The sequence below is a fragment of the Anabrus simplex genome, chromosome 3 (genome assembly GCF_040414725.1).
Source record: "Anabrus simplex isolate iqAnaSimp1 chromosome 3, ASM4041472v1, whole genome shotgun sequence".
Taxonomy (NCBI): Eukaryota; Metazoa; Arthropoda; class Insecta; order Orthoptera; family Tettigoniidae; genus Anabrus; species Anabrus simplex.
This window is the reverse complement of record NC_090267.1, coordinates 355,862,633-355,878,761: the sequence shown is the minus strand read 5'-3', so window position 1 is coordinate 355,878,761 and position 16,129 is coordinate 355,862,633. Positions and strand designations below refer to the sequence as shown.

General features: G+C 40.7%; 1 protein-coding gene across 3 annotated transcripts in view; it reads right to left on the bottom strand.

The window, feature by feature from the left end:
- Positions 1 to 16,129, bottom strand: part of Stim (stromal interaction molecule) — a 424,265-nt gene that overhangs the window by 278,015 nt on the left and 130,121 nt on the right. For 2 of the 3 annotated variants that reach the window (XM_067143251.2, XM_067143253.2), the window contains exon 6: positions 3,245 to 3,414. The exons of the other annotated variant lie outside the window; for it this stretch is intronic. In XM_067143251.2, coding sequence (XP_066999352.2) covers positions 3,245 to 3,414 — 170 coding nt within the window. The remainder of the gene's footprint in view (positions 1 to 3,244; positions 3,415 to 16,129) is intronic. 3 annotated transcript variants of the gene reach the window in all.

Here is a 16,129-nt window from a genome sequence, read left to right as displayed (position 1 = left end):
CAAATAGGGTTTTAATCTTTGATTTCAAGGCGTGCAAGTTTCCGCCTCCATACATTTTGATTTTTGGGCCAGTAACTTTAACCTGTACTTTTTCACGAAGGCCCGGTAGAACGGGTACTCCATAACCCTGCATTATTTCTTAAAATACAACTGTTACAGTCTTGTTAAATGTAGGGTGTGCCTAGAGAGGCCAAAAAGTGTAAATTTTATTGAGCAAGACGCTCTTATCACAAGTGTAAAAGTTAGCTGTACGGGTTTGGGAGCGCAGTCTCCTTGGTAGAATTATAGAGCATTGAGGCTCTTTTCTTCAAATGTAAAACATATTTGTGTGAATATTGAATGGTGCCTTTGGAAGGCCATAACTTGTAACCTTTGGAGTAAAGTGCTCAGAAAATTGTGATTTAATAACTTTTGGAGCATAGTGCTCAGAAATTGTGATTTAAATTTCCTGTGAAACAAACTTGTCTCCTTGCCTATCTAACTAAACGCAACAGTACTGATGTAGGGACCTTGTAAATAGGGAGCTGGGAGCTCAAATTGTAACTAACCTTTTCTAGGTTTTTCCGGTTTTCTACACTATGTGATCAAAAGTATCCAAACACCCCCTAAAACATACGTTTTTCATCTTAGGTGCATTGTGCTGCCCCCTACTGCCAAGTACTCCATAGCAGCGACCTCAGTAGCCATTCGATAACATGAGAGAGAAGAATGGGGCGCTCCACGGAACTCACAGACTTCGAACGTGGGTGTCACTTGTGTCAGAAGTCTGTACGAGATATTTCCACACTCCTAAACATCCCTAGGTCCAATGTTTCTTATGTGATAGTGAAATGGAAACTTGAAGGGACACGTACAGCACGAAAGCGTACAGGCCGACCTCGTCTGTTGACTGACAGAGACCGCCGACAGTTGAAGAGGGTCGTCAAAAGTAATAAGCAGGCATCTATCCAGGCCATCACACAGGAATTCCAGACTGCATCAGGACCCACTCCAAGTACTATGACAGTTCGGCGGGAGGTGAGAAAACTTTGATTTCATGGTTGAGCGGCTGCCCATAAGCTGCACATCACGCAGGTCAATGCCAAACGACGCCTTGCTTAGTGTAAGGAGCGTAAACATTGTACGATTGAACAGTGGAAAAACGTTGTGGGAGTGACAAATCACGGTACACAGTGCGGCGATCCAATGGCAGGGTGTGGGTATGGCGAATGCCCAATGAACGTCATCTGCGAGCGTGTGTAGTGCCAACAGTAAAATTTGGAGGCGGTGGTGTTATGGTGTGGTCGTGGTTTTCATGGAGGGGGCTTGCACCCCTTGTTGTTTTGCGTGGCACTATCACAGCACAGGCTTCTTGCTTCCCACTGTTGAAGAGCACTTCGGGGATGGCGATTGCACCTTTCAACACGATCGAGCACCTGTTCATAATGCACGGCCTGTGGCGGAGTGGTTACACGACAATAACATCCCTGTCATGGCCTGGCCTGGCCTGGCCTGAACGCCGACTTCGTGCCAGGCCTCACCGACCAACATCGCTACCTCTCCTCAGTGGAGCACTCCGCGAAGAATGGGCTGCCATTCCCCAAGCAACCTTCCAGCACCTGATTGAACGTATACCTGTGAGAGTGGAAGCTGTCATCAAGGCTAAGGGTGGGTCAACACCATATTGAATTCCAGCATTACCTATGGAGGGCGCCGCGAACTTGTACGTTATGTTCAGCCAGGTGTCCGGATACTTATGATCACAGAGTGTATGTTGTACCAAACTAGCTCTGTAACTGAAATTTTGTTCTTTGTTAAAATTTAATATCTGGAAAGAAATGTAACCTTAATTTTTGATGTTTTAAGTGAATTTTCTGACTGTCGTAGATAGACCCATTCACTCCAGCACCTTCTTTCAATTCTCTGTTCTACAAAACTCCGTAACACTATATATAAAAAGACCACTTTTCAACGTTAATTTGGAGAGTAGGTACCGTACTTCGATACTTCTTCTCATCTGCCTCTGCCTCTCGACATCGGGCCTTCCAACCATCTTCGGTACTCAGTTCTAAGCTCTTCTCTTACAGCTTTGTTTCGTACTCTTATCTCTTCTAGTCTTATTGACAACTCGAGGTAGGTATTTCATTTTTGAACTTGTTATTCTGCTGTCGTGCTTCTCTGTCCTGCTCCAAGTGTCAGTCATATAGGAAAGTGGACAGGAACACATTCTTATCGATCTGATGTTTGGTCTCCTGTGCCACTCCTTTCTTGCTGACTAAGCACTGGTTTAGACATCACTGGCTTTCTGAACTTTGTTATTGATTTCACGTTTAATCTTAGTATCGCCGGAAATTACTGTTCACAGGAAGCTGTAATAACTGATTTACTCCAGTTGCTCTCCCTCCAGCAGAAACTCTTACTGTTTAATTTCATATCAAACATAATGTACTGCATTTCCTCTGAAGTGACTCTTTTTGTACGGAAATGATTTTGATTATTTGTATGGGTGTAAGGTGCAAGTTTGGGGGAAATTAAACTTGGCGCCATCGCGTATCAGTGGCAGAACTCTATCCCTGAATTTACAGACTAGACAGACAAGACAAGCCAAGCCACGGTCAGTCTTAGCGTTACTCGAGTTAATATTCCGGGAAATTTAAAACATTGGTTAGTTTATCGCACATGCTCTTGATGTTCTATGGTAACTCAACTCAAAAATATGCCATAATGCAGACAGCAATAATTAGACTACTTTTTTTTGGACAGCCTCGATAGCTGCCAGGTTTTTTCAAACTAGAAAGACAATAAACCCTACAAATGAGGAAGTTTTAATGTTTTCACTTTTGTCAATTGTCTTAAAACAAATTACTAGATAGGTAGAAATAAAAAGGTAGGGCTACGAAGAGCTGAACTACATAACACCCTAACCCTTGCGAACCTAATGGCGTTGGAGTAACAAGATAAGGTTTTTACAAAGGAAATTTAAAAAGACAAAAGGAAAGAAAAACCTTTCAACAGCAAGTGAACAATGTATCACAATTAGTTCAAAAAAGATATCATAATTAGTTCGGAGTCCACAAGTAATCACTCGCAAATAACGTCAAGTGAGCCTCTGTGAACACAAAGTCAATTGTACAGTTAGAACAATCACTAACAGACGAAACCTTTGACTGCTATTATTACGGCCACCACCAAGTACTTTTCCAGCAGAGTAGTAGTAGTAAGTCATGCTGAGTACGTGTGAAGAAGGTAAACATGAACTTATCACCTGTAGCTGATCCAGTGTGTTTTTCGCTTTATGTAAGCTCTCCATATCTTTCATCATTCGCCGGAGATCGTTCTTGGAGCTCTTCGTTTGGTGATAAGCATACCAACATCCCGAGAGGGCCACCAATAACAGTGTTACCAGGATCAAATCTTTCATATTATGGCCAGAATCTAATATCGTAACAAAAATCAAACAGTTCTTTCAATAAAACAAAGTAAAATAGCAACAAAAGTATAAACTAAAACGTTTAATTTCACAGACTAAAGTAGCATGCTGAGAAACAAGTAAGAATAGATTTGTTAGTAATGAAAGTAATGAATTAATTAATTCACGAGGAGTGACGTGCTGACTGTTGGATATGAAATGTCTTTCTAAATATGTATGTATCTGTAGAATATTGGTGATTATGAACCAAGGCTATAAGGCCGTACTACTACCTCGGCTCATGTGATAGGCCTATGTATCAGAGTACGGCTGGAGGTGGAAATTAACTTGAATCATGTTTAGAAGCATGTAAGACCATCCATGAACGTCTGCTAGAAACACCATCAAATTACTTTAGAGCGTCTTAAACAACATAAAGATAAAGGACAACTGGACTTGTTTCAATTGCTTACCTCGTATCTCTAATGATACTGCGTGAAGTAAGCAATGCTTTAATTCAACGTTTTCATTGTCTTCTCGCATACAACTAATATATTTACTGCTCATTACTCCAAAAATACAGAACTGGCTCAGTCACACATTTATGGAGGAGATGACTTCCATCAAAAGTCAGCCAGTGTTATTGTGGATCCTCAAACACGACCGCGATATATTTTAGGGAGGATTTTTATTACAGGTAGAATAAAATTAAAGAAATTGCATGATGTAAATGGTCAGAGCAGTCATTCGTATTACAAAGTATTACAAGCCAGAGTGATATAACGAAATCCTAGCGGGCTTGAACATCATTTGACATTCTGGGAAACTGATGTAGTACTTAAATTGTAACAAATAAACAAGAATGAAGCATGAAGTATTGATTGCACCAGGAATAATCAAACCATTTAATAATAAACTGCAGACTGTTTAAGAAAATAAAGTCATCATATGTCTTGTTGAAGTGACATGATGATTCTGTATCGCTGTAAGTATGTATTTAAATACTTATGTATACATCCATCTCTAACCTAATTATACAGCCTACTGCATAAGAGTATATTATTACGTCTTTCTTCGTCACATGACAAAAAGTATAGTATCATTGCAAGGGGATCCTCGAAGTACTCGACAAACGGTATCAACATATTTTTCATTTTTGGTATTTCATTATTTAGTTTCATCCAAATGACCTGCTTTGCTTTAATTTTTTAAACTCCCAGACGTCCAACATATGGGGCAGTCAAATGTATATGAACCACGTGCCAAAAAAGTATAGAACATCATTTCGTATCTCAAAAGTGATCACCGGAATTGTTAAGACACTAATTATTCCACTGGATGATGAGACGGTTAGTCCCATTCTTGAAAAAGATGGAACCACATCTGCACCAAGTCACACATATAGATAAGATATACGACTAGAGGTGTGTACGTACATACAGTGGAACCTCGATATCTTGAACCACCTCGGTAGTTATCGAAATATAGCGAATACAGTTTTTGAGCATATATAGCGCATAACTGAAGCATATGTACTGAACACAGTATTTAAAAATACACTAACAAGCACGCATTTTACGAGATCACTTTAATTATGACCATTATTAAAGTAACTTTTTAGAAGACAGAATACAGTACATACAGTAGTAAAACAAGAAACATGCCTCCGTTAACACATCTGGAAAAAAAATCCGTTAGTCTCTTCTGTTTCTTACTGTTAACCTTCTTCTCTTTTCTTCCACATACTTTTCAACAACAATTTTTGCTTTTTTTTTTTTTTTTTTTTTTTTTTTCTAGTTGGAAAGGCCTAGGAAGTGGAAGGAAGCGGCCGTGGCCTTAATTAAGGTACAGCCCCAGCATTTGCCTGGTGTGAAAATAGGAAACCACGGGAAATCATCTTCAGGGCTGCCGACCGTGGGGCTCGAACCCACGATCTCCCGGATGCAAGGTCACAGCCGCGCGCCTCTACGCGCACGGCCAACTCGCCCTGTCACACTTATTGCTGTGAGAAACACTGTCATTTATATTCGACTCACTCTGTATGTAGCTTCGAAACCACGCCGCCAAGATTCGTAAATGGAGCTTGTCATCCACGACTTTCGGGGTTGCTTTCGTACGTGACCGGTAATGAATTCATACCCGAAAAACAGCGAGGATTCGCCGGTATTTCGATCACTAGAAGTTCGTTTTTCGCTCATATTAGTCCCAGCATCACTGTGAACTTTACTTGTTAACTGTTCCTCACAAACTACAAATGCTGTATTGCACAATGTAGTACAAAATTCGAGATACAGAGTATTTTTTGCTTAGAGAAATCGAGAAATTCGTGTAACCGAATTTCGAGAAATAGAAAAATAAATACACGTGAAGAACAGGACAAACGTCGGGAAATTTAAGTTACTTCGAGATACTGAAAATTCGAGTAAGGGAGGTTCGAGATACATATATACGTAAGATACAAGATGGCTCCATTGATGGTCTTTAAATCAGTCCACCCAGGAGTAAGTGACATTCATTGTGACTTTCTGTTTACAGTTCATTGTTCATGGAATTCCTGTTCCAAGTACGCCTACTTAACATTTTCAATTGATCAAGACAAAGAAACTGAGATTCACAATTTTCAAAATGATATTTGTTCGTGGCGCCGACCTCTGTAGATCTTTTGCCACTACTTGCAACGTATGACATGAACCTGCGTGCAATTGTAATTGCGGAAGTGTAGTGTGTTGAATGTCAGGAAAAGAACGTTAAGGACAATACAAACATCCAGTCCCCAGGCTAGGGATATTAATCATTTACAATTAAAAACCCCTGACCCGGCCGGGAATCGAACCCGGGGCCGACGGGTGACAGGCGGACGTGTTGCCCCCTACACCGCGGGGCCGAACAGATTCACGTCTTACTCAGGATTATTTTTGTGCTTGTATCCCGCTATGCTTTTCCGAGCAGGAGTAGTGACTATGCGAGATTATACAGACTGCAAGAATAGCATATTAGTCAGATTCAATGCAAATTGCTTGAAGCGGAATATGAAAGCAACAGCGAACAGATAAAAATCGTGGGAGGGAACACGACTTAGAAGTATTCACACCTCCAACACTATTCTATTTTCTACTCTACATTTCTAGCAGTATGCTTCGCAAACTGACTCTGGGTCCTCCACACGAATGCTCATCGAGAATTAGAAATAACATTCGGAAAATAGAATGTATTGCATTCTGTAATTTCCTCACGTGTTAAATAAGTAGAACAAAAATTTCCACACATCAAAGAAAACATCCCCAAGAAAAATGTCGGTCCTATTATGGGACTAAACAATCCATCTTCAAAATCGATCGCGCTCAGATGAACTCTACCACCCAAACCAGCTCGTCCCTGAGGGGATATATAGACAACAGCGTATCTTTCAGGAATGCTTGTTCCTACAGTAAACGTGTCGAGTCCTTAACACGCGGTTTTTTAAACTTTTTGACATTATGCAACTCAAATCTATAAAAGCAGTGAATGGTATAACTCTATACAAAACGTTGCACTCTTGAGTTCTGTAGAAAATTAGAAATCATAGTGTTATTCCAATAATATATATGTAGCTATTTGTTTTACGTCGCACCGACACAGATAAGTCTTATGGCAACGATGGGACAGGAGAGGCCTAGGAATGGGAAGGAAGCGGCCGTGGCCTTAATTAAGGTACAGCCCCAGCATTTGCCTGGTGTAAAAATGGGAAATTGCGGAAAACCATCTTCAGCAGGGCTGCCGACAGTGGGGTTCGGACCCACTATCTCCCGGATGCAAGCTCACAGCTGCGCGCTCCTAACCGCACGGCCAACTCGCCCGGTAAGGCGAAGTTAGTACATGTAACCGACTGAGTAATTCTGATTATGAGGGGATCTCACAACTTCTCCAGTATAATTAGTCCTCCTTAGAATCCAAGGTTGTAAATTCAAATGCCCTTCGTCGAAGATGGGTGACTCTCAGAGGCCTCCTCCTTCTCCAGGTGAAGTCATCTGCAGGACATAATTATGATCCCATCTCTTAGCATGGCCAAACCAACTCAATCACGAGCTATTCTACTTACACGAGTCACTCTCAGCTTACACCTTACGCTTTCCTTATTTAGTTTAATCTTGTTACTCCGCATACCCAACGAAGTATTTTCATTTCTGCCATCTCCGTTTCCTTTCATAAGCTTCGGTCAAAGGTACTTTGTCCGGGTCCTAAAGTAATGCAGGACGAACAGTACTCTCATAGACTAGACTTTGTTTCAATGGTATCCCCCTGTCACAAAGAACACCAGTTTGCACTCTCTATTTGTTCCAGGCAGATTAGATCCTCAGATTTATCAATGCTGTGGTATCTCTATCAATCTGGATCACAGAACTCAGGTACTGCAATGGTTCTGTCAATTGTACAGTTTTTGTAGATGTACTTGGACCAAGAACTCCTACATACGACAGATTATGCTCTGCCTTTGTCCTACTTACCTTCATGTTTCTACTCTCTAAAGATGGTCTTAATTTTTCCAGTGACATTTCTGTTTTCATTTTATGACATTCTGAGCGCAAATAATAGACTAGCGATACCAAACGCCTGGGGGGTATTGAAATGTGGTGTTTTTGCAAAGTGCTTGAAGCTGCGTTGACTGGTAAGATAGCAAATGTTGCGCAGAGTTCAGCAAAAGTGTGATGAAATTAATATGCAAACGACGTCTTTCCTGGTAGGGTTATGCTTTACGCCATTCTTCCTAATGACAATCACTGTCGAAGGCTATATTGCTAGGTAAAGGCCCTGGGGAAGACCTATGGATTCATTCATAAAATATATATTAAAACACATTTGAGCAGAAAGCTACGCAACAAAGAAGACAGCAACCATCTATCGGGTGACATGAAACTATGTGTGTAACATACCAGTTCTTGGACTGAATACTTATTGATGATGATTCTACTTCTTCACATGAGTCAGCACACCATACTATACCATCTATAGAGAGTGGTCCGAAAAAACATGAACTGGATATATGAACGTTAGAGGCTGGTGATACCGAAAAAAAGTTTGGAAAAAAATCGATATCTCGAGATGTCATTTTATCAAGCCAGACTTAAACCACGTGCATATTCAGCAACATCGCCTCGCAAAGCCCGTTTGAATTCGCCCGCGAAACAATCTGATGAACGTCAGCAGATGATAAAATGACGACGCGAGATATCTAATTATGTTTTCAAATTATTTATCAGTATGGCGCCGACTTCGGCAGAGGCAAGGCGTTTTCCGCCCCCCAAAAAAGATCTTAGGGGGACAGAGTGTCCTCCTGCCCCCAACAAAAATTATTCTCCTAAATATAAAGTCCCTTTACACTGAAACGTAGAGTTCGCCATATACACAAGGAGGCTGCTAATGCGTTAGATATGGAGAAGATGGCAGATGATTTTATATCAAGAAATGAGATTAGAAAGCGACATTCCTTCAGAAAACTATATTTCGTAATGGAGACCGTTAAGGCAGTACATCTGGTAGTAGAACTTTCCACATTTCATATCAAAATGAACAATACACAGTAAGAGGATATTTATTCAGAAAAAGTATTTGTGAAGCAAGTCCTACTTTTTCTCTTTTACTTGTGGTTATGTGTTTTTTGTTGCTATTTTGCTTTACGTCGCACCGACACAGATAGGTCTTATGTCGACGATGGGACGGGAAAGGCCTAGGAATGGGAAGGAAGCGGCCGTGACCTTAATTAAGGCACAGCCCCAGCATTTGCCTGGTGTGAAAATCGGAAACCGCGGAAAACCATCTTCAAGGCTGCCGACAATGGGGTTCGAACCCACTATCTCCCGGATGCGAGCTCACAGCTGCGCGCTCCCAACCGCACGGATAACTCGCCCGGTGGTCATGTTTTATAACTCTGTACATAACATATTTCATCAATATATGTATTTATTAATCAAGTTTTATTTTTTGTGAATATTAATGAAAACTCCCTGCATAAGATTAATTCAGAAAATGTACTTGAGAAACAAGTTCTATTATTGTTCTATTTTACTGTTTGCAAATATTGTTAACATAATAGGAATGTTTGCATTAATAGTTGTTCATCATTTCACACGCCCTTGTTCATGTAAATCGTGGCCCCACCCCAATAATTATCCTGTCAGTATGACCAACCCTCTAATGCTCGTATATACCTTGTCCGGCTCCATGGCTAAATGATTAGCGTGCTGGCCTTTGGTTGAAGAGGTCCCGGATCCGATTCCCGGCCGAGTCGGGGATAGTAACCTCAATTGGTTATTTCCACTGGCTCGGGGACTGGGTGTGAGTGTGGTCCTTAAAGAGAAAGAACAAAATCGCGAAAACAAGGAATAAAACATATGTAATTACAAGAATAAAAATAATTTTAAGAAGTATATACCCGGTTCACGTTGTTTCTGACCATCCTGTATACTGCACACCATGGTCTACACAACAAGAATGAAAATAAGCGGACACCCACATGCCTCAGGCGCCTAAATATTTCCGCGTACTCCTAAGATTCCAGTATCACAGATGGCAGAATTTAAAAGCAAATCACCGAAAAATGTACATTCGGATTTTTTAAGCTTGGATTTTTGATGTCTATTACGTAGTTATAATTCCACAAGTTAGACCTGAACTTTCTGACAAACATGTGTGCCCAGATAAATCATTTCTCCCGCCCGGAATATTGGTTCACCAGTGATGGGGTACTGGAGTACTGCAAGCGAGCAGGTGACATTGCGTCGTTTATAATATAGTTTTCTGCTGCTCTCATTTGCGAGTTTTGTTTAATAAATTATGGATAACGAGTTCGTTTCAGTAACCAGCGGCACGTTGCATCAGACAAACATTTTGTCCACCGTAGGGGAAATAACGATTTCCGACAGTGACTGGCTTAATTCTTCTTTACTCAATATCTCTACGAATTGATCTTAAAGTGTCAATTATTCCGATAAGTCGAGTACACAAATCGTCAATGAACAGATTGAAAGCATACAGCTGTGATTCCAGACGAAAGTACTCGACCAGTAACGCAGATAGGCCTAGCAAATAGTGAAATAAATGTTAGCCCTAGACAGGTGCAAGAGACTTGGTTCGAGAAAACTGACTGGCTTGAAAAAAAAAAAAAATATTCACAACTGGTTTCTCAAGAATTCACGCCGGCCTCGCTATAAGCAGTCAATCAGGTAAGGAAAGTGGACCTGCAGATTTTTTGGCGGGCCTCTAAATAGCCTGTGCTTGTTCGCACCCCTGGTCTACAGGATCCTTGAACTAATCTTTTTAGATATTACGTTCAAGAGCTCAGTACTGCGAATAGCAGGGGGCTAAATACTGATATCTCGTGTAGTCCGACATCCACACTGAAACACACTTGTGGCGATTGCTTTACAGGGAAGAACAATTACATAACGATCCCCTACTGAAATATTTCGTTTCTCCTATACCACATTTTACATAGCCCGTTTATGTATTTGATATGCTTTTCCTGCGACTTGCTTTCACTCTCATACGTCTATATCTCCTGTCAAGGGACTGTATCGTAGGTTGTAAGTCGATGAACACACGTGATTCTCGATATTATCCAAGATAGGGACGACAAGCAAAGTCAGCGGCATACGTTTCACACCTGGACAAGAAGCCGAACTGATCGTCAATTAGCTCTACATCTTGGTATAACCGGAAACAAGGTACTCTTTCTCCATTTTTACGATATACATTCCAATAATATGATGTTTCAGAATAACCCTTCAGGAGAAGTCATACCTTAATTCACCGATATCTTCCAAAATTCTATGGTTATGTTATCGGGACCAACAGACTCACCGTTGCTCATTTTCTGACAATGGCAAATTAATTCTTCTCTACTCAATATCCGTACAAATTGATCTTACTTTAAAATGTCAATTACATCTGTACTTTCAGAAAATTGAAAAATGAAGAAAAAAAACTATTTCCAGTTCTCCAGTATTTCTGGTTCTCTAGTCAAGGACTTGTCTTCCTTACTTCTTTGTGTCATCTTGTAGATATATTTCGAGTACTTATCTCATTACTTGAGCCCGAAAAATCTACTGCCCTACTTCCGCGTCCGCCCGGCCCCGCGGTGTAGGGGGCAACGCGTCCGCCTGTCACCCGGCGGCCTCGGGTTCGATTTCCGGCCGGGTCAGGGTTTATTAATTGTAAATGATTAATATCCCTGGCCTGGGGACTGGGTGTTTGTGTCGTTCTTAGCATTCCTTTCCTCACATTGAACACTCTACACTTCCGCAATAGGGATGTATAGAACTTTTTTTTTTGCTAGGGGCTTTACGTCGCACCGACACAGATAGGTCTTATGGCGACGATGGGATAGGAAAGGCCTAGGAGTTGGAAGGAAGCGGCCGTGGCCTTAATTAAGGTACAGCCCCAGCATTTGCCCGGTGTGAAAATGGGAAACCACGGAAAAACATTTTCAGGGCTGCCGATAGTGGGATTCGAACCTACTATCTCCCGGATGCAAGCTCACAGCCGCGCGCCTCTACGCGCACGGCCAACTCGCCCGGTATGTATAGAACTAGCACCGATAGAGCGCACTGCTGTTGTACTGGGTAAGCGCTCTTCATTTGTCTCCTGTGTACTCATGCTGCTAAATATTCACGAATTTAAGTTCCTTAAATTGTTATTTTCGTGACTATGCCGAGCTATTGCAGTGTTCCTCTTTGAAAAAATCAGGGAAGCTCATTTTCGTTTCACCAGTTTCCACAAAATAAATAAATGAGGAAGAAATGGTTACATGCTATTACAAGGAAAAATTTCGGTGAGAAGAATCTGACCGAAAATATTAAAGTGTGTTCCCATTATTTTCAACCCGGTGACTTCACGAAAACTTTGTTGGGTGAGTGCGATTTACGAAGGGAAATAATTCCTATCTTCTACCTACAAACTGATTAGGCATTTTGATAACCACCGAATTTATGCATTTGTATTTAAAGGTGAGAGAGCAAGATTAAAACCGGGCGCTGTTCCATCGCTTTTTCCGTGGACCACGAACAGAACAAAAACAAGGAAGAGGCCATACACCAAAAAATTGCTGGATTACCACGATAAGCCTACAATATCGGAATATGCAGAAACCACCTCCTTTGAAGTACGGGAAGCAATCGTGAATATACCGGAAGAAGTGAATGTTACATTTTTGTGGCTCCCATTTTCAAAGACATCAGCACTCAAAAAATACTAGAGGTAATTTGGTTGTTGAGCAAACAATGCGTAATCCTGATGCCATATTGCTTTATACAGGATTTGTAGACGTCCAACATTGTAATTTGGTGTTTGCTGTTCTGGGAGAAAACAGATACAATTTACAGATATTCCCTCTTGAACCCAGACTGTGTTTCTTCTTGACAGTTATGAAGCTAAGGGCCAACAAATCTGACAAAGAACTAGCCCTTAACTTCGGAATCCATAAAACTACTGTTGGGAGAATATTTAATGTTTGGATCAATTTCATGTACTGCCAATTTAAAGAATTAAACATTTGGCCTGATAGAGAAAATGCCCTTGAAAACAGCCCCCTTGCTTTCAGACAGAAATACCCCTCGACTAGAGTTATAACTGGTGCAAAAGGGATTATAATAGCAAAACTTGTTCCAAGGGTAAACATTCCACTTTCATAGGGCTAACTGGCCTCAACCGTTTGGTAGGGGGATACTGAAAAGTTTATAAATTTTGGCTGCATGTTTTTGAACACTGAATAATACCAGTCTTCGGGAAGTGCTCTAATGCGTAGCTTACAGCAGCAGTGTGCTTATAACATGCCTTGGGGCCTGCTCCAGCAAAACGTTCACATTCCCTCCTATAATGTCACCAGGTACTCCTAAAATAAGCTTCACATTATAGGTCTTATGTTTTGTGTACTCGGATTTCACAGCACTGCATTTTAGAATTTCACTCGACTGAAATTAACCTTTAATAAACAAAACAAATTTTTCACTGAAAAGTCTGTATCCAGCATAACACAATGATTTGTAGTTGGAAATAGGTGCTCCATCTATTTCCGATTTTCTAAATACGAAATACGATAATATTCCATCAGATGGAAATTTATGGCTGATGGTCAAATATTCAAAGGAACCGGCACTGGAAAACTCAAGAATATCCACATGCTTTTGGTGGTGGTCAAAGGCTGTATCTGCAGTTTCATGTAAGCCATCAACCTTTAAAAAAATACGTGAATCGAAGTTTATAAGCAAGGGGAGCAAGTGCGTGTTTATCTATTTATGATTTGTCATGTGGATGTACATATATTTATCAATGCGCAATACTCAAAGGCATGCTGACTCCTATTCATTATTTGGATAATATAACGTGTTAGAATTTTCTTATTACAGCTGTACTCATTCTTCCTTCCTCCCGCTAGTTTTAGCGTTTCTGGTCTGTAGCTCATATTGCAGCTGTTTAAGGCTTAAACGCTGAAAATCGTCCGTAATATACTAGGGGATATACCTATACAATTAATTAATATAGTCTTGGAGTAAAATTAGAGAAGATACAATCGGCTTTAGCTCAGAGAGCTCGGTCACATTCTATACATTACTCGCAGCTGACAGGAGAAACATAAGACGATCGCCTTGCGCTTACCCAGTAGTAGCCTACACGAGCGCTATCTGGCGCGAACTTTCTCTGCCTACATCCCTATTCCAATTACACGCGGGTTTATATCATATGGTGCAAGTAAGGGCAAAATTTCTATAGGTCGACGCCCCGAACAAACGGTTTAATCACATACACTACTTCCGTGTCGAAACCTGCACAAAGGCCAGAATAAGCAGTACGTTTTGCAACATCAACGGCTTTCCGGGACGCTTTCTTTGCATCGCTATAGATATATTTCTCTACACTGATCAGTTAATCGCGATGAACCACGTTATATTTTGAACCAATTTGAGTTATCTATTGGATGTTTATATTACTTGAGGGATGTTCCGAACATTTTTCCCAAGCATGTCTAGCTGTTTGTGTGTTATAGATCAGTTTTCTCAGCCTAAGTTTCCTAAATTCCACTTGTCTTTGTAAATCAGCACCATAATGCAAGAAATCTGCGGATCTATTTTGGAGTACCCTGCTTGTTGGAGAGCGGATTCGTCAGATACATTAGTGGTTAAGCTCAATTTGCTTCATACTCATGATCAAAATAAACTTTAAACCAAATAATCCTTTCAAGAGTTGCTCTCCACTGTCTGTCAGTGATTAGCAAAGCGTAGGACCTTGAAAGATTCACGTGTTAAGGGCCCTTTACACGCTCAGACTTGTCTGCACAGACCACGTTTGCAACGACCGTCTGCACATCTGGTCTGCACTGTTCACGCTGCGTTTACACGTTCCGACCATTTGTACAGCTTTCGCACAGTCCTGTATTTCTAATCGAGACGAGCGCAGGTAGTATTTCCTGACCATGGCCACATTAAGTCAATTAACTTACAAAGTGGTACTTCTGTCTAGTGTTGTTATTTCGGAAATTAAAAAGAGGAAGAAATCACAACGTAGAAGGTGGACAAAAGACGCTTCTAAAGGCGTTTCGCTTTCGCACGTTGATCTTTTGAAGGAGTTAAAACTGGAAAAAGATGACTGGTTTAACTAGTTGAGAATGGACGAAAAGACATTCTTAGTGCTGTTGCAGTATGTCACACCGTATATAAGGAGAGAAGACAGTGTAATGAGAGAATCAATAAGCACTTTAGAAAGACTTGTAGTAACATTGAGGTTTCTGGCAACGGGAAGAAACTATGCGGACCTTAAATTTTCTGCTATAGTTTCTCCTTCATCGTTAAGCCACATCATTCCGGAAACATGCCGTGCTATATATGAAGTACTAAGAGAGAAATATTTAAAGGTGAAAATTCAGAGGCATTATTTTGCTTAGGTAAAATAGATTGCGTGTTCCTTCCTTAGTGCTGGAGTTCTGTACCTGTAAGTTGAGTGCATTCATTCATTCATCCATCAATGGCTCTCTTTTCAGCTGGTGGTTATCCGTGACAGGGAGAGAAGACTAGCGGTATTTATTGGGTCATGCCAATATGCATGGATACAATTCAATCATGCAATCATTCGTTCATTTATCTATTCATCCTGTCATTCACAATGTGTGTTGTAATTGTAGTATAACTGGATCAGGTACAGAATTGTGACATGAAGCACTAATTGAACTCACGAAGTGTTAAAATAGGCCTGCATGTTGTCCTAGATCATATAACACTGTTAACATCTAGGACAAAATGAATGAATGAATCAATTAATTAATTAATTAATTAATTAAAATACAATTAAAAGATTGGGTGTAAACAGTTAGTAGGCTTAATTTTAATGTTAATGTCATGATAGATGGACAAGTTGTGATAAGGAAATGTTACAGTAGTTTAGAAACTAATACATCATATGCCGCGGTTTTTTCATTCCGGACACTGTATTCATTGTTCTTGATCTTCCAAACACTAGGCAATGATTTATAGAATTCTATGAATTCAATCATAAATGTACGGGTACAATTACGCGAATCTTGAGTAAACTCACTCATAGCTGTTCCTGTATTGAGAGCAAACACTAGGCTACAGTACAACACTACGTACACGCTCCCAGAAGAAGGACTGTGCTATCTGTCTGCAGCGTTGTCTGCGAAAGCTTTACACGCTCAGACTTGTCTGCGCGTGGTCTGTGTTAATTCAAACTCCGCCAGACTTTGCACAGGCCGAACAC